Here is a 27,593-nt window from a genome sequence, read left to right as displayed (position 1 = left end):
AGGAGTTCTATCAGTTTTTCAATCAATTGGCCCTCGATAAAACAACGGTCGCCTGCTACTGTCTGTAAGTAGTACTACTTCTGTCATTAAGTTTCTCTATATAGCTCAGCTCTTTCATTGCATGTATTTATATCATCCTCACTATATTATGCAGATTGAAGATCGCCGAATTGAAGAAAAGACAAGTCGGTGATATTGGGTTCATTAACACATATCTCATAGATGCAACTCAGGTTAAATTTCATGCCGCAGCTACCGAGGCCAACTTTCTATGATCGTTCGTAATAAATGAAAACAAAGATATAATACTCTTTCCTTACAACTTCAAGTGAGTGTTACTGTCTTGTGTGTATTCGGTTTCCCTTATATATTAGTCAAGGTTATAGTAATGTAATTGATGAGTTATGCATGCGTGTGCAGTTTCCACTATATTCTCCTAGAGATTAAGCTTGAGCAGGGACTAGTAACCGTCTTAGACTCAAGGCGAAAAGATCCCCAGGACTATGCAGACATGACTCAAATACTCGAGAAGTAAGTTAAATCGATCATTATCCACCATATCAGCAACTTTGTTCATTTCCTGATATATCAAGTAATTGTTTTCTTTGTCCGGCAGGGTTTGGAGAAAATTCACCAGAAAAGCTCCGGGACTGCCGAAGGAGCTGCAATTTAGACACCCGAAAGTAAGTACTATAGTAGCATGTTCCGCGCATCTACTAGTCATTCAAGCGCTAGTTTCATCAATACCATTTGGCATTCTTGCTTATCAGTTTGATTGACCTCTATTTCTTGTAAAGTGGTTGTGGCAGGAACAAGGGAATGATTTCTGTGGATACTACGTTTGCGAGTCCATCCGCCACACGACCTGTTAGCGGGGCTACACTGACGAACAATATGAAGTACGTAAATAACAACATTCACAATTTTATTTTATTACCATCATTTGTGTTGAGCTTAATTCATTCATATATATATATGTATTGACCCCCTTCTTTAAATTAGATGTTTCGGAAGCGGGATGAACTCCTAACACCAGCTCGCATGCGAGCAATTCAAGAGGAATTGGCGGCATTCTTTCTTGACCACGTGATCCCTGAAGACGGAGAATTCTATGTGGACCCTGAGTCCGTATGATTATATTTGTAAGAGATAATTATTGTATATATGTAGCCGGTAGTGTCGGATAGATATACGAGAACTTGTTGTTCGACCAATCTCTCAGAGAAGGAGAGGTGGTCGATATCACTTCTCTCTGTATGCATATATGTTCATAACGATCTTTTGTTTCCTTCGTTTGCTTACTAGCTAGCTAGCGTGTCTAGTCCTCTCTATACGTATGTATAGTACGTAGCGTCGACCAAGCACGGACATAAGAGAGGACACTTCTCTCTATTAATTATAGCTAGCTAACACAATATATGAAACACCTAAATTAACCCCCCCCCCAAACCCCCAAACCCCCCCCCTTTCAAAAAAAACAAAAACCCCAGCACAGAAATGCTGACGCGTGGATGCCTATTGGTCCCGGTTGGTGCCACCAACCGGGACCAAAGGGTCTCCTGCCTGCGCTCCGCGCACAGGCCACGTGGAGGCCCATCTGTCCTGGTTCTGGATTGAACCGGGACTAAACGGACAGGGCATTAGTACCGACCCTTTAGTCCCGGTTCCAGAACCGGGACAAAAGGCCCTTATGAACCGGGACAACAGGCCCTTTTTCTACCAGTGCTAGCTACCCTATCTATGTAAGGTTAATTATTATTATCTATCGGTGTCTATGTAAGAACTTATGTTGCCCTAGCAACCCTATCTAAGTTAAGTTATGTGTGTTATATTAATGCTTTGTTATGTTTGTATTTTGTTTGTCCCAAGTTTAGACACGGCTAATTGGCGTGGGAAAAATTAACCAAACAAACTAAAAATGATGTGTTTATAGATGCCTTCTAAAAATAAGAACATATTGTACATTTGTACACGGCTTTGGTTTGAGAGCTCTGTATTTTTTAGGTATTCAAAGAATACTTTGGTTTTCAGAAATATTGAAGTATCAAATACTTTGAGATATTTGGCTTTAGTCAAAAGTGTAGTTTTAACTACACTATGTTTGAAGTATATAAAAGGGAGGGTTAGACCTCTTTTTCTAATCATGACGTATTGGTTCGCTAGGCATAATAATACTGCGGTTTGCAAATACTTTGATTCTAAAAAATGAAGGGACCCATAAAGGAAAGCCAAAAAAAATCCTCAATGAGATAGAAGAGATTGGGCAATCAAATTAATGAAAAAAGAAATCAAAAACAAAAAAGAACAAAGCAATCCTTCCTAAAAAAAGAAACATCGCTTGTTTCTGGGCTTTCTCTTTGGGCCTGCGAACCTAGGTTTTTTTTAGCAGAACTGACGAACTCGAGGACAAAAGTTTGGCAAGTGCGAGAGAGAAGAGATGAACTTGATGTATATCCCTTGTGCTGCTCAAGTACTACTTACTGTCATCTGACGAGCTAGGGTATGATCCAACCCTCGAGGTTATTAGCTAACAAAATAATCCTATCACTAAACTGGTAGTTGTTTTCTGCCGAAACTGAAAGTGTCAAAACTTAACAGTAAACTGCATACATTCAGAGATTGACAGTTGCACTAAACAGAGTTGCATTTGAGATAAACAGACTTGGATTGCTAAACAGTGGCAACAACAGTAGACAAACATCTCTAACGAGAGATGGCCATCAAGTAAAAAATTCCTAGAGCAAGTATTCCTAAAGCTATCAGATTGGATTGCTTCTTCAACTCAATCAGCTGCTTGAAGTTCTTGTTCATCTTCTTCAATTCCGTCTTCAGTTCGACATCTACCACCGTCGGGTATTCCAGACGCGCTGTTGCTGCCGGAGCGGCACTGTCATGGGGTAGATTAGACTCGCGGATTGCATTCCCCCTCGAATCCAGCAAGCCCGACCCTTGAAGCCTCTGGATGTAATCATCCATCCACTCAAAATGGTGGCATTTCTTCACGATCTGAAAACGAAATCATGTAACCTAAATCCAAATCTGACAGATTTTTTGAGAAATTAAAGATAAAGGATGAGAGGAAAACTCAGATCTAACCGGCCCCTCCGGCTTGCTCTTGCATTTGACGAACTCACGCCCAAAGTTCCCATTCTTCTCCTCCTTCAAAGTCAACCGCTTCAGTGGCGCAGTCCGTGGGCAGTCAGTGCATCGAGTCATCGGCACTGGACCATACACCGGCCACGTGGAACGGGGGGCTAACAAGGAGGTCGACATATCGCCCGAGAGGAAGAAACAGAGGAATTTCTCAAGAGGAAGAAGAACGAGAAGATGGGGAAAGAAACAGAGGAATTGCTCGATCTGCTCGATGCCTTTGTCTGTCAGATGGAGAAGAGGAGAAGGGGAAGCTATATTGACGATTTGCCACATTGTATTTTGCAGTTTGAATATTTGAACCAACTCTTAACACTGACATGTGGTGGTCATGTGCGGAAAATACAATTTCATATGTAAAGTGGGGCAGATCGTAAAAAACCCAAGAAGGATAGTGCAGTAGCCAATCAGGATGCATCATGCGGATCGCGCATGCCTGCCCCACATCTGACGGGTGGTGTTTGGCGCTTGGTAGGATCCGACGGCGCACGTTCGACGCTAGGGTTTGGAGCATTTCTGCGGGGTTATGAGCGAGTCAACGGGGTTATTAGGGTTTGACCAGATTTCAAATGGCCATAACTAAATTAGAAAAAATCACAAAAATATAAAACAAACGTAGTTCATCCGTTTATGAGACCTAGTTACCATAAAAATATAAACTCAGTATAGGGGCGTTTTTTTGAAAAATCGTTTTTTTGAAGTGATCTGTCGAAATCAAGTTCAAATGTTTTTAAAAAATTCAAAAAAAATCAAAATGTTGTAATTCTTGCGCACATAGCCGTCATATGTGACAAGGTTATGAGAAAAAATATAAACTTGGTGTAGGTCATTTTTATGAAAAAAGTCTTCACACAAATGAGCTATCGCCTATGAACATTTTCAGAGTTCGTAGAATAGGGAGAGATGGTTTAGGGTTTGAAAAAAAATCAAAATAATTTAAAAAAATCAGAAAAATCTCCATAGCTTCATTTTGGAGTGAGTAAGAAGGATCTGAACTTACTTTTTCATTTTCATATCTAAAACATGTTATTTGACGGTTTAGAATTAAAAGCATATTTTTTCAAAAAATGTAGTAATATGAATATTAATCAATAAATAGTGAGACTTCGCTTTTACCCTATATATATGGAATAAGTGTTAATAAAAATATATATGCCTCATTTAGGCAAGGTCAAAAAAACTTGATTTCAAATAGGGCTGTTTACCCTAGCTTTCGAGCTCGTTTCTAGCACATTTCTCATTCGGACTATTCACCTATGAATATTGGACTTCAAATGCTCGATCAAATACACCGCACAGAGCAATGAACCTCCAATGTTCAACTTCAACTTTGACTCGAACCCAAATTTTGGCCCAAATTCAAATTTTGATGGAAATTTGAATTCTGACTCAAATAAGAAACCAAAGTAGAAGCAACATTATTACAACTGATAAGTTTTCATAGTAGCTCAAATCTACCAAGTTTTAAGATGCCAACATCTTAATACAAATTTACCAAGTTTTAAGTGATCCACTCGCGCTCAAATTGACAACACAAACATTTCCCAACAACTTAATTCAAATTTTCGACTTGCTCCTTGTGTTTGCAGCTGGCTTCACCGTCTTGCTCCTGGTTTCCCTAGTTGAGATGCTCTTTTCTTTCAGACTCTTATTCCTTTTGATCTTGGGCTTTACTTGGGGTTTTCCTCATGGAGGTGCTGATGGAGTAGTTGCACTCGCCGAGCACTTGACGACCATTTGACGGTCATCTATGGGTTCAGTAATCTTTAAAGGCACAATTGGAAAAATTACGCCCTCCTCTTCCTCTCTTATAGATTCAAAACCATCAAAGGCCATGGTTTCAAAATCTTCTGCTTCTTCATCTCTTGGCCTTTTCTCCCTAGAGCTGGTAAATAAAATTATAAGCCATAGGCAAAAAAGAGAACAAATACAAACAAAAGGGTAGCTGCATTCTACAAAGGGTGCAAACACATACCAAGATGCTTCATTTGCTGCTGCATTCTCCACTGCTTCATTTGCTGCTGCATTCTCCACTGCATCTTCAGTCTCCATTGCTGCTGCATTCTCCTCAGCATTGGCTATTGTCCATCTTTCCTCCTCTCCAAATGATGCATTCACTGCATTGGTACAAAGCCTAGCAATATGCCCCAGAACTCCACATTTTTTGCAAGCACGCTTCTTTGGTAGACGACCCTCCTCACCTGCTCTAATCCTCTGGTTCCTTGGTCTTCCTGATGGTCTAGTAATGACAGGAGCGTGGAGTTTGAACCCTGGATCTACTATGTTTCATTGATTTTTCCCCAATAGTGCAGGCACATTCTCAGCATAAGTAGCCATAAATTTGGCAACAGAGAAATACTCGGAGCAATATTGATCAACTTCACCATCTGCAACCCCGATAACGGTCATCAGATGTAGGGCATGTATGCATGGCTTCCCACTGATCTGCCATTGCCTACAAGTACATTCTCTAGTACTTAGGTTCACAGGATACCTCCATACCCTATTTTTAGTGTCAGTATAGGTAACCTCTCCCTCATATGTACCAGATCGAATACATTTCATCTTCAGTCCTCTTGCCTTCAAGTGCAATGCCTTAATCAGTGATGGGAGCATTTGATGACCAACATATTGTGTTTCTGCAATTCTTTTGCGAAGATCCATCTTTATCATGATCATTTGCCTCATCTTGTCAAATGCTTGCCACAACAAGAGCCCTTTCACTGACTTGAACTTTGAATTGAAGCATTCTGCAAGGTTACTGGTCACATAATCTACTTTGCAGATTTCGTTGAATTTGCTTCTTGACTACACCTTGCCATGATGTGCATCCATGTACTCCTTCACAAGAGGATTTTGAGCATACAACACTCTCAAATGGTGTTCATGCTTCCTTTTGCTGCATGTGTATGATGCTGGCCATAAGTTCTCATCATAAACTTTACCTTTGAACTTCTTTTTGAAATTATGCGCTAGGTGTCGCATACATTCCCTATGCTCCACTCCAGGGAATACAATTTCCACTCCACTCTCTAAACCCTTGCAAGCATCTGTGTGTATAGCTAAACATGGGGGTGTGCCTATAATGTTGCGCAACTGCTGCAGAAACCAGACCCAACTTTCCTCAGACTCTGCCTCCACCACACCAAATGCAACTGGGAATAGCCAGTTGTGTCCATCAACTGCAGAAGCTGCTACTAGCTGTCCTCTCCATCTTCCAGTCAAATGTGTAGCATCTACAGCCAAATAGGGCCTGCAACCATCTAGAAACCCCTGCCAGCAAGCCTTGAAACAAACAAAAGCCCTTCTGAAGCACTCCTTCTGAAATGACTTCTCTTTTATTTTGAATGGAACTGTATGCTTGTCAATCTCTACAACACTCCCTGGACTTGCCATCTCCACTTCAGCTTTGAAAGCGTAAAGCAGCTGAAAACTGTCATTCCATTGACCATTAATTCTGTCAAGAGCCTTTTCCCTAGCATTGAAAATTCTCATGTAAGGAATTTCTATCTTGTAATTCTCAAAAAGCTTCCCATGGAGTGCTATTGGACCAAGTCCAGGTTCTTCTCTCAGCTAATCCAATATAGCATCTGCCACCCACCTAGTTTTTGCTAGCTTGGTTTTGGCCTTCCCCCCTCCCCCTCCAGGTGGACAGGTGTGCTTGTGTGGGTTTTTCTTTATCTGAAACAAAATAAAAGGGTAAAAAAATAGTTAAGAAACCTTACTCAACGATCTGAAACTAAATTACTAACTGAACTTGGATTACCTGAACATATTTGCTCTTTCTCATACAAGATGCATGCAACTTCCACCTACACCTAGGATATGGACAAAAAAACTGTGAACCTTGCTGGCTCACTCCTTTTAATCTTATAGGTGTTTTCAGATATAATGCACCATGTTGTCACTGCATTCCGACAGTCCACCATTGATTGGAAAATGGTACCTACACTAAGCTCGGGTTTTTCCCGGTTCCACTCAATTGTTGGCATGTCATCACCATCGTATTCATCCTCGATTAAGCTGTCCATGTTCTCCACCTTCTCTTCATCGTCAGTGTCATCAAACCTAGCTTAGCTGATGGGCTCCTCCATATATTCGTCATCCACTGCTTGCTGACTGGCTACATCGACCAGTTCAGGAAACATCATCTCGTCTTCATCATCATTTGTAGGCACTGCCTCGTCAGGTTCTGCATCTTCTTCTACACCAACTGCAGAAGGTACATGAGAAGCAGCAGCTGAATCGGAACCAGAATTGGCAGCAGGCATGTTGTGGCTCCATGAACCACTTGCTTTACTTGGTGTCGACCTACAAGGAGTGCCGGGGTGCTGGCTATTAGCACAGACAGATGATGTCTGAACTCCCTTCCCCTTCGCCCGTTCTACGCGTGGCTGAATCACATCGATTTGGAGTTTACCAAATCGGCAGCCAGCAATCCCAGCAAAAAGCAACGGCATATGATCATCGCAAGTTAGTGGGAGAAATCTTTGCTCGTCACTGCTGAAGTAATTCAGTTCAACAGTATCGGTATCACTCCAGGGATAGGTGTTTCGGAGCTCAGCTCGCAAATCTTTGAAAGATATGTTGGTTTCTACCACTTTGGGATAGAAAAATGATGAAATCAAATGCGGTTTAGTACCACGCAGCACACTAGTTTCCATTCTAATCGCCAGCCGGAAAGCCAGCGCGGGATCAATCCTATTTTGTTGGGGGAAGGAAACAAAGGCTTCAGTTAGCCGGGTAAAATCGAGCACAAATTCGAACGATTCAAGCAAACAGAAGTCAAATATGGCCTACAATACGACTTAGAATGTCAATTCGAGAGGAAACAATGCTTACCCAGGTTTAATCCATGAATTATCTGCCGCGGATTCGACCCAATCCTCTCCACGGTCGACTGCATTCCGGGTGTCCTCATTCAACATCACTATGTAATCCCAGATGGGGAGGTGGGCTATATCTGGCGCAGACGCGGCATCGCCGACGAACGGAATAGGGCATAGGGTGGAGGAAACAACTGCGGTGGACGCGACACGACGCCGACGGAGGGGGCGGGGCGGCGCGATGCAGTGCGGCCTGTCTAGATCTGTTTCATATTCAGACAAGCTGCCCAATACGTGTCTCCTTGCGGTCCCACACGTCAGCAAGCAACAGTCAGACGAAGACTCGGCCCCACTCGTCAGCAATTAACGGTCAATGGATGGTCAAGACGGCAAACGCCCGCTATGAGCATTTGTGAGAGTTTCAGCTAAGGAAGAGGGGAAAAGTGAGCAAACGTTTGAAGCGTGGGGAAAAGTGAGCACAACTAAGGAACCAGTGGCACTAATTTAAATATCCCTTTCTTCTAATAAGAGCATATTTAGCAGACTCCGCATCCCGTCGACTTGTAAAACGCGTTTGCAGTTTGCGGAAAAACAGTTTTGCAGGTCGGCACAGACGACCACAGAGACAGACCCCGCAAAACAGACCCATATAAAAGGATATTCGCGGAATATACTCTTTTACGAGTTGGTTTTAGCTGCAGCATAACAGATCCCTCAAAGTTAAACTATAAAACAGAATATTTTTGTATATTCTTTTCCCACGTTTTCTTCTTCCTCTCGTTTATGTTCATGGTCAGTTAGCTTGCTCCCGCGAAACTGATAGATAGCACAAGAAGCGGTCAAAAAATGAAGCCGCAGATGACCAAATATGAAGCATACAAAGCGGCCAATCGCCTCCGTCGGGGCTCGAATCAATCGAGAGCTAGCTAGCTAGCTCAACTCGAATCCATCCAGGAGCGAGCTAGCTAGCTCAGCTCGAATCCATCAGGGACGAGCTAGCTAGCTCCTCCGTCGCCAGCGAGAGACGCGGCCTGGGTTAGCTAGCTAGCTTGCTCGCAGCGCGGACGGGCGCGGCGGCTGGGCGGACAGGCGGTGCCCGGGCGCGGCGGTCGGGCGGACAGGCGGTCGGGCGGCCGAGCCGACGGGCGGCGGACGGGCTGCCGGGCGAGCTTCATGGCATTGGCGGGAACAGAGATTCCTCAACTGTCAACATTGATCGGTATGCAATGCCTTGATAAAGTTGTCCTCAAAACTGTAGATATGAGGGTTTCGGGATCGCGTTTACAGGGCCCCTTAAAAAGTTTTAAGGGTCAAACGATTTTAAGGGGTCTGTTTTGACTCGTTTTTTAAACTGAAACTGTAAAAAAAATGGTTATTTTGCAGGTTTGACCACTTATACGGGGTCTGCTAGAGATGCTCTAAGGGAATCTCCAAAAGGCGACTCTCAAACCGTATATATCCGTCCGAACGCAGCTGTTTGAACTCCGCAAGTCATCCAACATTGACCAGCTACCCCATTGATCTGTTGAGCGATCCGGACCATAATTTTCCTACAAAGTCGAAACAAACTAGGGGAGGGGGGCTTTGCCGGAGTCCGGACACGAGCCACGTAGTACTCTGATATTCCTGGCCCACCAAAATCTAAGGCGGATTTCGAACTTTTGTAGCTGTCCACCAAATTCCCGCATTTTCCCGCATTCTCTTCTTCCCTCCTGCCGCCGACCCATGGACATGAAGGAGACCCTACCAGAGACGGAGGCGGATGCCAAAGCGGGGGCGGCCTACACGATGGTTACATCAGATTAAGCGTGAAGTCTCGGATTGACGATCCGACAGGGGAAAATGCACGGTCTATCGGACAAATATTTTATTGTTGTCAGCCATGTAAAAACTGAGCACACTTGCCTCTTTTTTATTATGATCGGTAGATGATGTGGTCCGGCGCACTACGGATTGGACATATTTGAATTTTAAATTACACTTTACTAACGGACATACAGTGGTTAGTATTGTATCGTCAGCCCTTACATTTATGTCTGCGGATTAATTCCCTGTCCACGAACAGATGCGGTGTCCGATTTACGGGTTAGCATCCCCGTGCACCTGGCGGATGATGCAGCCTTCCATATATACTGCAACTCGTACGTCAATGGCGATCTCGATGTCAATGCACGTACTTTTCTGTAAAGGAAATAATTAAAAATGGGTCAATGCACGCTGATAGTACGAGGAATGGGCTGCGCTCGCGTACGTGACAGATTACTGCTTCCTGTCTTGGAAAACCTGAGAATACTTGACGAAATGTCATTCAAAGACGAGCCGGGTCAAACATCGTAGCTTGTCCCTATTCGATCGTTCGAACGTACGTACGCGTTGATCGATGTACTCCAAGTCCACTGGCTCACCGCCTTTTGGTTAAGCTGCCCTGGCATGTACGTGAGCGATCATGCAACGAAATCAAGTAATAGCACTCCTACTGTACTAAGCATGCATGCAAGTTGCACGTATAAAATGAACCGACCGACCTCGTGGACTTCAATAGAATATCTTGTGTGATCTTTTTCGAAGTTAGTTCTGCGTCTCGTACGCATGGATTTCCATCACTCTGACTAATGCAAGTACTTGTTTTTGTTTGCTTCTCTTTTCTAAATTGCAGCAATGTGCTTCGAGAGATCTTCCTAAGACGATCGATGAACTCTGTTTAAGACATGGACTGGTCCAAGTCCCAACCACTAGCTAGTACTTCCTCCGTCCGAAAAAGCTTATTTCTCAAATGAATGTATCTAGCACCAAGTTAGTGCTAGATATATCCATTTGAGGGAAGAGTTTGAGACAAGATTTTTTGGACGGAGAAAGTATGCGTCGAGTTTTTTCTTTAACACAGTACAATTGTAGATGCATGCCTACATACACTCATCTCTATGACGCATGCAACACACTCTTACAAAATGTACATCAAACACACGACTGTGTGCTAGACTCGTACTACATGTATAATTGTGGCAACACCAAGGGTTAGCACGTCGGGTGCCGGGCCCAGAGCTTACCTACAACCAAGTGGGTACTAGTTACTATAACAAGTTTTACCCGACTCTGACGAGGAAGGGGCGATGATGGCGGCACGCCTTTGGCTTTGCTCCAATGATTGTGGTTGTCACTAGATGGTCTACAGACCTGGATATACTTCTCATTATCTTTTGTGTTTCTTGTACTATCATGACAGATGATGAATATACTAGTTGTTTTAAAAAAAAGTACTAGTTATCGTGGCTAGGCGAATTGGGCAATGAATCCGAAAGATTTTGGCTTAAAGTAGTGATTTGCTGGCAAGGAAAAGAAACTGTACAGTAAATCTTGCAGACATATACATATGGCCCACATGTTAGTCGCCCGGGTGTTGTTTTTGACTTACTCCCTCCGTTACAGTTTACAAGTCCTACGCGTAGGTTGCCAATTTTATCACCCTGATATAAACTATATAACATAAAAATTATACCTTTTGAAAATAGAACGTCTGAAGTTTATATTGGTATATTTTTTGTAAGTATCAAGACTGAGTATATGACTTGTATTAGGTTGGTCAAATTGATGATCTAGAAGTACGCGCACGCCGTGTAAACTGAAAGAGAGGGAGTATCAGGACTGAGTTAAATCTACTGACTTGTACGCATGCATGGTCAAAGGATCCTCGGCTGGCCAGGCCTTGCATGCAAATTAACCTAACCCTGTTGACTGTTTGACATGGCACGATGCACGATCTGTTTCACTCGAGTGGACAATGGCCGCAAAGATATGTGAATGATTTTGTTTTAATCATTGCCGGGCAAAAGTTGCCAGTTATACCTACTCCCTCTGTTTTTAAATAAGACTTTTTAAAGATTTTAATACGAATTATATACAAAGCAAAATAAGTAAATCGACACTTTAAAATATGTCTATATATATTCGTAACTAGTCCCTATTAAAATCTTTAAAAAGGTTTATATATTTAGAAGCGACGAAGTAATTTGCAGATCGGCTACTCAACCTTGGCATGGAGCTCAATGTAGTAGTTCATTTGAGAGTGTGCATGATGTTCTTTTTCTGGGCAAAGAGCTGTTTTACTAACTTATAATGTAGCATCAAAGGAATACTAAGTATAATGAACATACATCCACACCTATGAATGGCTATGATGCACACAATCAACATAAACGCTTACATGCTTTTTTTTTTGAAAAAACGCTTACATGCATGATAAAATATAAAATGTCAAAAACAACAAAGTCATAGCAGACTGGAACCATGCGTAAGGCGAGGAGGTGGGTGTTATCCATGAACTATGCCGCCATCCATGTGTAGCAAAAGGCTCCTTAACAACCTGCTCAATCACATACACACCATCATAAACAATTGGTTGATGAAGACTAAACCACGAACAAAACCAATGCACACAACAATAGATAACCTACATAACAGATAAAGATTTACCATGTGTCCCTTGTTAGAGCTTTATACGATCACGAATAGCCGGACCCACTGTAGTTCAAATCTTTTTACTCCGATTCGATGGTTATTTGATCAACAACTGACTCTAGCCGTTCATTCACTTGATTGCATGTACTGCTAGTTGAACACTGGTACATGCCTATACTAGTGGCAAGATGCATGCATATAATATTATAATGATTTATGCCCTCATGCACACGGAAAAGAATTTTATGAGACCAGGTCTCACGCGAGACCCATCCTGATGAATGACACGTGGCATTCACAAATCACAAAGTATCTAATCTCTCTCCCCCCTGATTTTAAGTGAGGGGTGGGGATGCTTTGTGATTTGTGAATGTCACGTGTCATCCATCAGGACGGGTCTCACCTGCTAACCGTGAGACCTGGTCTCATATAATTTCTTTCCCATGCACACACATGAATGATCAACACTCATGCACACCATGGATACACACAAAAGAGTACTTCTGGATGATGATCAAAACATACACACGCATCCTCAAGCTACTCAAGGCTTACATAAAAATTTTACCATCAACATTCCTGAATTGACACATACACACTTATAAATCATCAGTCTTCTTCTGCAACGTAGACGGACTCCATTTATTCACTTGCTTGTTGCCTGATGTAGTTGTACAGTAGTTCGCTCATATATAGTGGCAAGATGCATATACTGTTAGTATGCGCTCGTGCACACACATGCATGACCATCCCCCGTCCTGCTACGTGCACGCACCCGGACGGATCAGTTTATGCGCTTGAACCGCAGAAGCGTCCACCGCGAGGTCTCGGGGACCCCCCAGATGACCGCCCGGTACTTGGCCGTGGCACCGCCGGCGTCGACGGCGGTGACCACCATCTGGTACCTGACACCTCCCTTGTCGGGGCGCTGGTCGACGCCAGACACGCCGGCGTACGTCAGCTTGGCGTTCCGGCTCAGGCTGTACACCAGCACCGCGAAGCGCGCAAGCATCGGCCCGCGAGGGTCCGCCGGCATGACGACGCCTACGGCCACGGTCGGCGGCTTCTCGGATCCAAACGCGGACGCCGCGCCCGCGCCGGCGACAACGACGGCGAGGAGGAAGAGGATGGCAGCCGGTGACCTCATTGTGCGTGTGCCTGTGTCAGGCTAGCTAGCTACGGTGTTGCTAGCTGCCTATTAAGTCTAGCTAGCTAAGCTAACTGGCGAGCTTTTGTTGAGCGTGTATATGGCTGTGGTGAATTCATAGGCCAGGTTAGATGGCTATTTATTCAACCCCGGAGAGTGAAACTGAAGCAAGGAAGGTTTGCGGAGTGGTAACTTTAATTAACATCTCAGGAAACAAAAGTGCGTACGCGGTTCCGTCAGATTTAAACAGCGTACCAACGAGTGTTTCGTACGCCTTTGTTCATCAAAAGATGCATTCTTTTTGTCGTGTAAATACTGGTGATCAAATCATTCTCTTACACTACTGTACAAAGTTCTTTTTATTTCTTCGAGAAACACAATACGGACACATGCACATTCATCTCTATAAACGTACACACACAACTCATAACTTAATCGTACTCCCATGAACACCTCTCAAATCTTGAGATTGATAAAGTTGCCACATGAACCTTATAATCGACGGACAAGCCATATCGGTGAGAGAATAACCCCGGAAAGCCTTAATTTATGCGAACATCCATGCCTAGTCCAAAAGTAAGAGAAAATTTAAATACAATTTGACACATTCTACCACATTCTACCAAACCAACTAAGTTATGCTCAGTCTGTCATGCCGTACAAAGTTCATGCAGCGATGAATAATGGAAACTTTTTAAAAAATAAATGAAAAACTTGTTTTGTTGCATTTTATTGCACATGCCTGGAAGAAAAAGAAAAGAAAATAAGCCGAGAACATGGGACCGTCTATGTCGCCTGTTGTGTGATGCAACACAGCCGTCGCCCACATCTCCCCCGGTGTGAGCCGTTCCACTACGATGTCTGACGATAGTCTGCTCGTTGCGAGTAGCAACATACGGGTTATTTTTTCCCTCCTTTTTGTATATATTTAAAAAATGTTCCAAAAATAAACATTTATTTTTTACTAATTTGTGAAAAACATGCTCATGGTGTATGTAAAAAAATCCTGGTGTATTGAACTATGCTCATCATGAATTTTAAACATGTTCATCATGTATTGTCAAAAGATGTTAAACATATGTTAAAAAAAATGTTCATTGTGCATATTAAAAATATTGACCCTCTATTTAAAAAAATTATTGTGTATTAAAAAATTATTTGTATATATAAAAAAAGCTTCCTGTAGAGGAATGTTTGTCGTGTTATTTAAGAAATATTAATCGTGCATTCAGAAGAATAAATAGATCAATAAACAAGGAAAGAAAAATAAAAATATATAAAATACAATAATAAGCAGAAAATAAAAAGGAAAAATGAAAAAAATCAATAAAATACAGAAAACCGAACCATAGAAATCCATACAGAAACGGACATAAAACAATAAATACACAGAAAACCGAACCAGAGAAACCCATGCAGAAGAACATCGAAAATCCTGCCTCGAACTGAGCCGGCCCACGTCGCCTGGGACATCAACATGCAAATGAAAAGAAGAAGGGCCCAACCCAAATTCAGCCCAACAAATCCAGCAGTTTTCTCCCTTCCCTTTGAAAAAAAAAGGAAAGGGCATCCTTTCAGCAGTTCCCCAAATCCCCGCATGCGCCGGCGACCGTGGACCTCGCCGCCGTTACGGGAGTGCAGCCGCGATTCCAATCCAAATCCACCATCCACCTGACCGCGTCATACGGGGAACCAGAAAACCCACAATTCGATCCCGGCCAGGCGGAGGCGAGCCAAAACCGACCAAAGCCCTGCCTGCTGCCAGTCCGCGCGCGATCCCCAAACCCCGATCGATCAGCCCCGCCGCCGCCGCCGCGGAGCACGATGCTCGATTTGGACACGGAATGGATCCGCAAGATCTTCGCCGCCTCCTCCCAGGCCCCGCCGCTCCCTCCCCGCGACGCCGCGGCCCCTCCGCCCGCCTGGTTCCTCCTCGAGCCGCTGGGGTACATCGCCGACCACGCCAACGCCACCTCCGCGGAGGCCTCCTCCAGCACGGGCCACACCGTCCGGGTCACCGTCTGCGCCGCCGACCCGCTGGGCCTCTCCCACGTCTGCGTCCACTGCCCCGGCCTCACCGCCGCCGACTTCTCCGACCGGCCCACCGTCGTCTGCTCCGAGAAGGACCTCCTCGTCCTCTCCGTCGTCTTCATCTTCGGCGCCTACGCCAAGGAGGGCCTCAAGGAGTACTTCGTCTACAGGGCCGGGCCCGGCCGGCCGTCCCTCCACCTGCTCCCAGGCCCCTTCCCGCGCGTCCTCACCAAGGCCGACGTCGCGCTCGTGCCCCGCGACGACGGCGCGCATTTCCTCCTGCCCGTCCTGTGCTTCACGCTCGGACGCTGGGTCTATGACCTCCATGTGTTCTCCTCCATGACCTGGGCTTGGAGCGTGAAGGAGGTGGAGGGGGACGTGTCACCTGGTGCCAGGGCTGAGGTGTCCCACATCATAGCTTCCAAGGTGATTCTGCTCGGAGAAGGCACGGTGGGATGGGTTGATCTCTGGAGGGGGATTGTGGTCTGCAATGTGCTCGAAGAAATGCCCATGCTGTGGTTCATCCCGCTGCCCCCGCTGATGCCTGGCCACAGGGAGGGCCCCAAGTCATCCCCGTGGCCCATTCGGAACGTCTCCTGCAGCGATGGTTTGATCAAGTATGTCGAGATAGAGAAACATCAAAGGCATGATCCTGATGAAAGGCCATTCGATGACATTGACACACTCTACGAGGCAGACTGCTTGAAGAAGCACAAAGTAATGGGCTGGAAGGCCATGACATGGTATAGAAGGTTCTCTTGTGACCGTTGGAGCAAGGGGTCCGTGGCTTATGATAAGGAAATCTCAGTTGACCAACCAATGCATTCAGTGTTAATGCCTGAGCTGACGGATGATAATGCCGGAGAGTTGACACTAGAGGACATGCTAGCATCTTACCCTGTCTCGAGCTTGGCAGATCATTGTGATGATGTTGTTTACATGTTGTGTGAATCAAAATCTGGCAGCAAAAAGTCATGGCTGATCACTGTTGACCTGAAAAAGAAGATATTGGTCGAATTGGCACCATTTCCTCTCGAAGGATATTACAGCCCAGCCCATCCTTCTGAACTGTCCAATTATCTGAACGTAACTCCAGGTGAATATACCAATGCTTGTTTGTAGATCATACAATTTTAACTTGGAGACATAGTACTCTGATTATGTTCTTTTGTTAAGCAAGTGTGTTTATTATGAGTACTTAAATGTGTTTTGTGCATCTCATTCTCTGCTGGTCTGGGTTGCTGTCACCATGGATGCAAATTGAGTAGCTCATGTCCTGATGATCAAATATTAATTTGGTTAGATCTTGAGATACCTTGACAGATGCTAAGCAATTGACTAACACATATTTACCCTTAGTTTGTTCATCTAAAGACCACCTTGCATTCATGATATTGATTCTGAATATTTAATCTTGTTCACATGTCATTACTGAGTTTAGCATTAAATCCTGAAAGCAATTATACTGTCTGGGTAAGATTCATACGAAGAAACATGTATCAGGATTAAAATGTACCCGCAGGTGTGGTCGGCCACCTCTGAAATATTTGGATAATGTCAGTTGACAAACTCATTTGATCATAGGAAAACACAATTCAGTCGGCCGAGCAACTGGCAAAATGTATGTGGCCAGGAGATGTCACTGCCAAATCTGTAGACATGTAGAAACTTCTGACCACATCATTTTTTTTTATGTCTAGTAGCTCTTTTTGTTGCCTTTTATGACTGAACTTCAATTAGCAATATACCTGACAATTGTGGGGATTTCCAGACCAGTTGGTGAGGTTTTGGGGATGAATGATTTTTTATAGGATGCTTTTATGTTTGGTATATGCGCTATTTATAGTGTTGTGACGTGGAAGAAACTCTATGAACATAAGAGTGGCTTTGGAGCCTTTGATGGGCATTCATCTCACACTGTCTCTGATGCAGCAGAGGAAGAAGATACTTCAGAAGGACCCTGAGAAGGAGCTGGTGACAAGGGCATGTGTGGTGCTCCAGCGCCATCCTCGCTGTCCAGAAACCAACTCAAGCCTCCCTGAGAACGCAAACATGGAGATTTTTCTGGTGTCTCAAGCTCTGTTCTCGTCTTCTGCACAACTCTGCTGCTCCCATTTTATTTACTGGTCTATCCCGTGTTTTGCTGCTGCCTTTGAGTGGCTATCGTTTTATAATTAGCTTAGCTTTCTGTGTTAGTTGAATGGTGTACACTGTTCTGGTTAACTGGTCTTTGTATAGACCTTTTGGTTTGCTTTCTCTCAAATCCTGGTAATGGAAAAATTTACTGTTGGTCAAAGATATGTTGAAGTGGCAGGAAAATAATCTGTTATATATACATGGAAAATTAATAATTTCTTATAAAGCCTTGTCCAAGCAGCAACACAGATACAGTATCCTTTTGTGCATTTGTCTCTCTTATGGCTTGTGGAAAAATGTCGAAAAGGGAATTAACTTTTTAAAATGAGACTTTCGTGGCTAGATGGTACAAAAGGAAAATTTTCACCTATTCATTTGGGAGGCAGTGGATACCTCTAAGTTCAGGGAGTTGTTCTTGACTTGGCAATGGTGAATAAGGCTATTGTGAAAATGTTTATAGATGTTTGGAAATCAATCGCGATTTTTGACAAAGAATGATGGCAGACAAAATATGATTTTTACATATCGAATGATGGCAGACAAAATATGATTTTTACATATCCTCGTCGTGGCGCTGGACGCAGCCGGTTACGGTTATAGTGGCCAAGATAAAGGTGCTGACTCCATCAATCTGTGAGGTTACAGTCGCCTGCACGACGGCTTCTCGTACCCCAATGCCAACGCAGCACCGGTGCCGACGACAACAGAGGAGGAAGAGGGTGGCAGGCTGGCAGCTCGCTGTGGTCGCAGGCCCGGCTAGCATAGCAGTACAGTTTTTTTTAAGGACAATGCTAGACTTACGTAAAATCTGTTATGTGTTTGGATAGATTAGTGAGGAGGGGCCCACCCCCCGTTAAAATCAGGGGGCCGATAGCTTTATAGTTTGGAATTTTAAGTAGGTCTTCGTAGCCTCTTCGTAGGTGTAGGATTATATTTTTTTAATATATATTGGCAAGATTTTCTTATGCGTGTGTGGTTATGGTGAATTGACAGCGTAGGTGGTAAAGAGTGAAGCTCGGCAACGAAGGTTTGTGTTTTTCTTTTCCAAAAAGGAAGGTTTGTGTTTTCTCTCATTATCATGAAAGTAAAAAACTTGTGCCGTTGTATTTCAGGGGCTAGGTACGGACAGACCGACCACATGCGTGAAAACAGCAAAAGGGCCAGGAACACGACAAGGAGCAAGTGTGAAGAAAGATGCAAAGCCAGTTTATTTCTAGCTGCCCCCAACCGGCCTCCCCTCTCCCTCAGCACTCACAAGAAACCCTCGGGCCGCAGCCGCGGCTCCCACTCCAGATCCGATCTAAACCCTGATAGACCCCGTCGCCCATCCCTGCCGCCGAGCACCATGCTTGATTTCGGCAGTAAAGTCACCATGAGCAAGATCTTCTCCGTGACATGCGAGCCCCCACCGCACCGGCCCCGCGACCCCGCGGCCCCTGCCCCCGCCTGGGTGTTCCTCGAGCCGCAGGCGTACCTCGCCGACGTGAGGAACGCCACCACCGCGGAGGCCTTCTCGAGCGCCGGCCACACCGTCCAGGTCACTGTCTGCGTCAGCGACCCGCTGGACGTCTCCTACCTGTGCATTCACTGTCCCGGAGTTCCGGAGGCCAACTGCGGCAGGCCCAGCATCGTCTGCTCGGAGAATGACTTTCTCATCCTCTCTGTCCTCTTCATGCCCGCCCTCAGAGGGCGCGAGTACTTCGTCTACAAGGCAGGCCCCGTGCCGTCGTTGCGCCTGCTCCCGGGCCCCTACCCTCGTGTCCTCACGTCCTCGGATCTGGGCCTCCTGCCCCGCGATGACGGCGACCATTTCGTCCTGGCCGTGTTGTGCTACTTACCGGCGCCTTGGGATTTCGCCCTCCATGTCTTCTCCTCCAGGACCTGGGCTTGGAGTCGTAAAGTGCCGCAGGTGGAGGTGTCGTCCAATGTCAGAGCGCAGATGCCATCAATTCAAGCTTACAAGGTGATTCAGTTTGGAGAAGGCACACTTGGATGGGTTGATCTCTGGAGGGGGATTCTATTTTGCAATGTGCTCGACGAAATGCCTGTGGCACGCTTCATCACATTGCCTAAGGTGATGGCTGGCAACACGGACAAAGCAAAATCGTCCGCGTGGCCGCTTCGGAATGTTGCATACAGAAATGGTATGATCAAGTTTGTCGAGATAGAAAAACATGAAAGACCAGATGTCGACAAAAGGTTGGATGATGACTTGGATACGCTCTATGAGTCACACTGCTTGATGAACCCCAAAGAAATGGGTTGGAGGGCCATGACTTGGTACAAGATGACTTCTTGGGACCATTGGAGCAAGGGATTCATGGCTTATGACAAGGAAATCTCGGTTGATTACCCAAGTCATTCTAAGTTGTTGCCAGCCCTGGCTCTGAGTGACACCTATGTAAGAGAGTTGACATTGAAGGACCTGCTAGCATCTCACCCTGTCCTGAGCTTGACCTGTGATTGTGATGATATTGTTTACTTGTTGTGTAAATCCAAATTTTGCAACATAAAGACATGGATGATCGCCGTCGACCTGAAAAAGAAGATGTTGGTTGATTTGGCACCATTTCCCCTCAAAGGATATTTTACCTCAGCCCACCCTTCTGGATTGTCCAAATATCTGAACATAACTCCAGGTAATTATGCTAATACTTGTTTGTATATCATTTGATTTCTTCTTAGAGGCAAAGTACTTTGTTAATGTTTTTCTCGTGAAGCAAGTCATATGATTGTGAGTATGTTTGAGTATGGAGATTGGAACATGTTTTAGTGGTGTATCTCTATTATCCACTGCTCTAGGTAGGGTTCACTTTCTACTCATGTCCTAATGAATAAATATAAATTTGGTTACAACTTCAGCTAGCTTGACGGATGCAAATCAATTAATAAAGACACATGCGCCCTTAGTTTGTTGATCCAAAGGCCTATGCACCATTTGTTGTTTGCTGATCTAGAGTCCACATTGGTTGTGAGATGTTTATTCTGATGATTGCATTTTGTTCACATGTGGTTCCTGAGTCTAGCATTAAATACTGAGACCCGTCATACTGTATGGGCAAGACTCAAATGGAGAAGCATGTATTGTCAAAATTTACCCGCATGCCTGGTTCTCAACCTCTGAAATATTTGGGTGTTCAAATTGACCGACAAATACAAGGATGATAGGTTGTTCACTGTCAAGTTATAGAGGATATTATTGCAGCCAAACAGACTAAAAAGGATTATTGTAAAGTAAAATTTAGTTAGCTAAGCAACTGAAGATATATGTGACCTGGAGATGTCATTGTGAACTCTGTGCGGATATAGCTACTTCTCACTACATCGTGTTTTGCTGTCCTTCAGCCTTTTTTGAGATTATCTACCAATCAGTTGCAGACTTTTGTGACCAAACTCTTAGTTGATCCGGTTTGGTGATGAACGGTTTAATAGGATTCTTATATTTTGTATAGTTGCTATTTTCTGGTGTTGTGATGCATAAGAAAACATGACCATAAATTTATTTTGGACCCTCTGATGGTCATTTATCCCATGTTATTCCTGATGCAGCAATGGAAGGTAGTTCAGGAGGACACTAAGGAGCTTGTGGCAAAGTGATTTTGCTCTCGAGTTCCATCCTCGTCATCTCAAAAGCCAACTCAAGCTTCCCCGAAATGCAAACATGGAGATTTTTTATGGTGGACCTCGCTTATGTTGGCCGCCCTTCGAAGAATCTGCTATTCCCATTTTATTCACCGGACTATTCTATGTTTTGTTGTTATCTATGAGTAGCTACCTACCATTCCAGTATTATTATATTAACAGTATGTGTAGTTCTATGGAGTATGTTGGTATGGTTAATTGATCTCTCCAATTTGTGTACCTTGTTTGTCGGCTTCGCTTTCTTGAAAGCCAAATAGTGAAAAATGGAATCGTTGGTCTTAAATATCTATGTGTTGGCAAGAGAATTTGTTCTTTATATGTGGAAGATTAGTTCTTACCAAATCTAGTGTAAGTAGCAATACAACACCCTTTCTACATGCTTCTCTCTTATAGCCCTAAAAAATGTCAAAAAAGGAACAAACTTTTTATGGCAGACTTTTGTGGCAACGCACAAAAAGACTACCTAGTGAATGTGTACCCCCAATCAAATATCTGCTCTTAACTTGCCAATGATGAATAAGATTTTTCTGGAAATGGTTGTGGAGGCTTGAAAATGATAAGGGGTTAATTTTGCCGGCAAAAAAATAAATTGCCCGTCAGATTTTCTTTCAAGTTGAGGCAAACAATTTTTGTACGAAAAGTAGTTTTTGGGAGCACTCTTAGTTTTTGCCTTTTTGGCATGCTCTCTTGTTTGCGCAATGAACAAAGCTTCACCGCTTTACTATTAGTAACACATACACTAAGAAAGGTTGTCAAGGTTCATAACACTGTTCGGTGGAACTTCAATGATTATCAATGATATCAATATGTATCTTAGACTCTTAGTTATCGATATGTCTAGGACGCGATTCAATGTTTGCTTGGTGTGCAAGTTTTTTTCTCACACTCTTAATGTTTTTTACTGATTACATAGAACCCTCAATGAAAAATGAGAAACTGGTTGTAATTTGCATTGTCATCGGTTTCGACATTCTTTTGTTTCCTGCCATAAGATCCTAACATGGTTATCTCATATTTCTGCCCTTGGTTGGGTTTTTGTGCTATTTTCCATAGGGGAACTTGATGTGTGAAGGGACAAGGAGACCAAGGATGGCAACAATTTAAAAGCTTAGTAGGTGTGCTTATTCTGGCACTCCTCATTAGTTTCAGCAACCAAGCCATCTGATCTGTTTACCGTATTAATATGTTTGTTTCCTCACAACGCAAGCAAAAAACCAAAGTCTCGTGCATGGCCTCGCGGATTTCGACCTTGTTGCCACCACACGCTTTTCTCCTCGTGATTTCCTCACCCTCTCATTCACTCCTTCCCGTTGGTTGATGCCATCCTCTCACCATTTGGCTGCCTCCTATTTGCCATAGAACTGCCTTTGCCTTTTCTGTGTGGATCTTCCTTCCACACAGGCCGGGGGTGAAACGAGTGCAACTTCACGACATGAATCATCGGCGACTCAACTGTCGCTTCTCCTGTAGCTTCATGGAGTTAGCGTGAGAATGACTAGGACTTGCGAGGACAAGGCTGGACTGCATCAACTACATTGGTTTTGGCAAGGAGGGAGTTGGAGGTCTTCATACAACCGTGGGAGCACTGCCTCCTAAAAGGACATCAAACTCCTAATGAAGGGTTTTATGTGTTAATGGCACTATGTTTAGAAGACTAAATATGTTTTGAATGCTTACACAAGATAAACAAATATGCGAAATGAAACATATGGTTGGTCGACAATCCCCTAAGCAAAAAGGATAAAGAAGACGACAAGCTAGTTTTCTATCGATGGTTTCTCATTCTTGAGTCATAGGTATGCCATGCTATAAAGAGGGGACACACCATTGATTGAGATGTGGGGATTGATGAACCAAAACCAAAGCCAAAGCCAAAACACGCACATCCCATGGAAGAGAGAGCCCATTAAGATGTATGAGTCCTCTCCGGTGAGGCTAGGAGGTGCTTCAGACCCTCCAAGTGGCCTCCGAGCTAAGCGGGTTTGCTCCTGTTTAGTCTTGGGTACTCCGAGGTGTCTTAGAGCCTTCGGGCTCTGACCCTCTAAGAAGCCTCCGAGGCGCCTTGAACCGGAAGCAGAATGCCTCTTGCCCGGTTGCTGATGCAGTCCTCTTGCCATTTGGCTGCCTCTTGCTTGCCATAGCGCCACCTCCTTTGCCATTTTCTGTATGGATCACCCTTCCACACTGGCCGGGGGTTGAAGCGAGTGCAACTTCACGGCATGACTCATCAGCGACTCTACAGTCGCTTCTTCTTTAGCTTCATAGAGTCAGCATGAGAACGACTAGGACATGCGAGGGTGAGGCTGGACTGCATCAACTGCATTATTTTTGGGAAGGAGGAAGTTGGAGTTCATGAGACAACTGTGTGAGTGCCTCCTACCTAAAAGGACTAAAGGAATATGCCCTAGAGGCAATAATAAAGTTGTTATTTATATTTCATTATATCATGATAAATATTTATTATTCATGCTAGAATTGTATTAACCGGAAACTTAGTACATGTGTGAATACATAGACAAACAAAGTGTCCCTAGTATGCCTTTACTAGACTAGCTCGTTGATCAAAGATGGTTAAGCTTCCTAGCCATAGACATGTGTTGTCATTTGATGAACGGGATCACATCATTAGAGAATGACGTGATGGACAAGACCCATCCGTTAGCTTAGCACTATGATCGTTTAGTTTATTGCTATTTGCTTTCTTCATGACTTATACATGTTCCTATGACTATGAGATTATGCAACTCCCGAATACCGGAGGAACACTTAGTGTGCTATCAAATGTCACAACGTAACTGGGTGATTATAAAGATGCTCTATAGGTGTCTCTGATGGTGTTTGTTGAGTTGGCATAGATCGAGATTAGGATTTGTCACTCCGATTGTCGAAGAGGTATCTCTGGGCCCTCTCGGTAATGCACATCACTATAAGCCTTGCAAGCAATGTGACTAATGAGTTAGTTCCGGGATGATGCATTACAGAACGAGTAAAGAGACTTGCCGGTAATGAGATTGAACTAGGTATGATGATACCGACGATCGAATCTCGGGCAAGTAACATACCGACGACAAAGGGAACAACGTATGTTGTAATGCGGTTTGACCAATAAAGATCTTTGTAGAATATGTAGGAGACAATATGAGCATCCAGGTTCCGCTATTGGTTATTGACCGGAGATGTGTCTCGGTCATGTCTACATAGTTCTCGAACTCGTAGGGTCCGCACGCTTAACGCTCGATGACGATTTGTATTATGAGTTATGTGATTTGATGTACCGAAGGTTGTTCGGAGTCTCGGATGAGATCACATACATGATGAGGAGTCTCAAAATGGTCGACACATAAAGATTGGTATATTGGACCATGTTATTCGGACGCCGGAAGTGTTCCGGATAGTTTCGGATAAAACCGGAGTGCATGAGGGGTTACCCGGACCCCCCCCCTCCCCCCCCCCCCGCGCGCGCGTGGGGGGAGTAATGGGCCTTAGTGGGCCTTAGGGTAGAGAGAGGGCAGAAGCCAGGAGGTGGCGCCCCCTAGGGGAGTCCGAATAGGACTACGAGAGGGGGCACTGTCGGTGTCAAAACCGATGGATCTCGGGTAGGGGGTCCCGAACTGTGCGTCTAAGGTTGATGGTAAGACGAGACAAGGGACACAATGTTTACCCAAGTTCGGGCCCTCTCTATGAAGGTAATACCCTACTTCCTGCTTGATTGATCTTGATGAATATGAGCATTACAAGAGTTGATCTACCACGAGATCATGATGGCTAAACCCTAAAAGTCTAGCCTGTCTAACTATGATTATGAGGATCTCTCTACGGACCTAGCCCTCCGGTTTATATAGACATCAGAGGGATCTAGGGTTACACAAGGTCGGTTACAGAGAAAGGAATCTTCATATTCGGACACCAAGCTTGCCTTCCACGCCAAGGAGAGTCTCATCCGGACATGGGTAGAGTCTTCGGTCTTCGTATTTTCACAGCCCATCAGTCTGGACCATGTCTAATAGGTCAGACGCCCGAGGAGCCCTTAGTCCAGGACTCCCTCAGTAGCCCCTGATCCAAGCATCAATGACGAGGTGTCCAGCGCGCAGACTGTCTTCGGCATTGCAAGGCGGGTTCCCCTTTCCGAATACTCCAAGATAGTTTTCGGTCATAATGAACGTGTCCGGATCCGTAACACAAGTACCACACACAACCGCGGAGAATATAATATTACACGAGTCCAATCCGCTGACAACTTTTTGTAATGTGACATCACGTTTGCTTGGTTATCATTTTGAACCGTTTTTCGTCTGCCGTTCCACATTTCGAGACGTGGTTTTAATAGGCACGTCTTGTCGAAGCAGAGATCGTGTCCCCTTATTGCGGGATTCTCATCAATACGGGCATGGGTAATATAACCGTGCTATTTACACAGCCCTTGGGAACAGGCGAGTTTTAAGGCGAGTGGGGAGGCGCTTGATATTCACTGCCTTTATAAGGAGATAAGGATTCCCCTTTCTTCACCCACGCCTTCTCTCTTCCTCTGCCCTTCCATCCTCGAGCTCCAGCGCCCAAGTCCTCATTCTTTCCGCCCTTAGGAAGCACTCAACCATGTCCGAATCTAGAGGGCAAGTCAAGTGGATGGCCTCCTCCGTTAGGGAGAAGGACATCACCAAGCTTCGGGAGGCCGGGTATCTGGCGAAAGAAATCGCTCACCGGCTTCCAGCCAAGGGACAAATTGTCCCCACCCCAAAGCCCAACGAGAGGGTGGTCTTAATCCTCCATTTCATCCGCGGGTTAGGGTTTCCTCTCCACCCTTTCGTCCGCGGGCTTATGTTCTATTACGGGCTAGATTTCCATGATCTAGCCCCGAACTCCTTCCTCAACATCTCGGCATTCATTGTCGTGTGTGAGGCCTTCCTCCGCATCCAACCCCACTTCGGACTGTGGCTCAAGATTTTCAACGTGAAGCCGAAGGTGGTGGATGGCCAGCACGCGGAGTGCGGAGGCGCCATGGTGAGCAAGCTGCCCAATGTCACATGGCCCAAGGGTACTTTTGTGGAGACCGTCAAGGGTGGCAGAAACTATGGTTCTATATCACAGAGCCCCGCGGCGCCAATTGGGTCGCGGCTTCCGAATTCAAAGCTCACCTCCTGGATGGAGAAGGGCCCAAATTGGTCTTCGTCAGATGAGTTGATAGCGCTGCAAACGCGCATTCAAAGCATGGTGGATAAAACCATCAAGCTCGTCGACGTAATCCAGGTGATGCTGGTTCGCTGGATTCTCCCATGCCAAAGCCGAAGCTGCCCCTTATGGGAATTCGACCTGAAGAAGCACCAAACCTTGGAAAGGCTCTTCGGAACCACTCATGAAGATGCCTAGAAGTTGTTCTTTAAGGGAAACGAGACACCGCCAGCCATAGACTCGGACCGCGGGCACGACATTACCCATTCTGCCAACGAGGTAAGCCGTTAACGTCTCTTGACGCATCCTCTACTTGCTTGTTTCAAGGAAGATATCTAAAATTTATTATTTCAGATATGGACGGAGAGAGCGGAGCGAATTCGATATTTGGCTCCGCTGCCCGAGGAACCAGTCATCCCGCTCCTAGCGAAGATGCTGGTACCGGCGCCCTATAAGGCACCGGAGAAGAAGGCCAAGAAGAGGCCAAGGGGATCCAGAGTGGCCCCCGCTGCAAGGGAGCTTCGGACGTATCGTCCGAAGACAAGACTCACTCCTCCATCGCCGAAGACGATGACGAAGAGGAGGAGGAGGAGGAGGAAGCACCCCCCTGATGGGGGGAGGAAGAAGAGGGCGGCCTCCACCAATCTGGAGGCGGAGGCGCCTAAGAGGGGGAAGGGTCCCCTCGCGAATAACACCACGTGGGACGTAGACAGCAGCCCGGAGCGACGCCCCCAAAACAAGCCCCTGGCTACGTCGTAAGTACTAAGAACCCACACACGTCCCTATATCCGGCCTCTCTTGCTTCATTATATTGATATGTTTAAATGATGTCATTTCAGTCCGGCCCACGACAGCTCCCAGCGATCCTCATCAAGAGGTTCGCTGGATTCGAAGGCGATGGCCAGTGAGTCACCGCTGGCCACTCACTCCCCACGGCCAAGGGCGACGACAAGGTGTTGTCCCAAAGGACCTTCCCAGGCTAGGGAGAGGTTCGGGAGGCCGCCAGGGTGGTGCCAGAGGCCGAAACCTCGGCTGTAGAA

The 27,593-nt window shown here is 45.1% G+C and overlaps 2 protein-coding genes across 3 annotated transcripts; both read left to right on the top strand.

Annotated features, from left to right (window-relative positions):
- Window positions 1–15,133: 15,133 nt before the first annotated feature.
- On the top strand, window positions 15,134–17,991 carry LOC125552832. Of its 2 annotated transcripts, none has more exons than XM_048716520.1 (2): window positions 15,134–16,705; window positions 17,545–17,991. In XM_048716520.1, exons 1-2 carry the CDS (start codon window positions 15,403–15,405, stop codon window positions 17,571–17,573), a joined length of 1,332 nt encoding a protein of 443 aa, XP_048572477.1. In that variant the 5' UTR covers window positions 15,134–15,402; the 3' UTR covers window positions 17,574–17,991. The 2 variants fall into 2 exon arrangements, with proteins under 2 accessions (XP_048572477.1, XP_048572476.1); XM_048716519.1 differs by having other exon boundaries at window positions 17,542–17,991.
- Window positions 17,992–18,998: 1,007 nt separating this feature from the next.
- LOC125554215 lies at window positions 18,999–21,659 on the top strand. Its single transcript, XM_048717801.1, has 2 exons — window positions 18,999–20,384; window positions 21,295–21,659. The coding sequence occupies exons 1-2, from the start codon at window positions 19,091–19,093 to the stop codon at window positions 21,321–21,323; spliced, it is 1,323 nt and encodes a 440-aa protein (XP_048573758.1). The 5' UTR covers window positions 18,999–19,090; the 3' UTR covers window positions 21,324–21,659.
- The last annotated feature ends 5,934 nt before the right edge of the window (window positions 21,660–27,593 follow it).

This window comes from Triticum urartu, chromosome 4 (assembly GCF_003073215.2).
Source record: "Triticum urartu cultivar G1812 chromosome 4, Tu2.1, whole genome shotgun sequence".
Lineage (NCBI taxonomy): Eukaryota > Viridiplantae > Streptophyta > Magnoliopsida > Poales > Poaceae > Triticum > Triticum urartu.
This window is presented reverse-complemented; position numbering and strand designations above follow the sequence as displayed.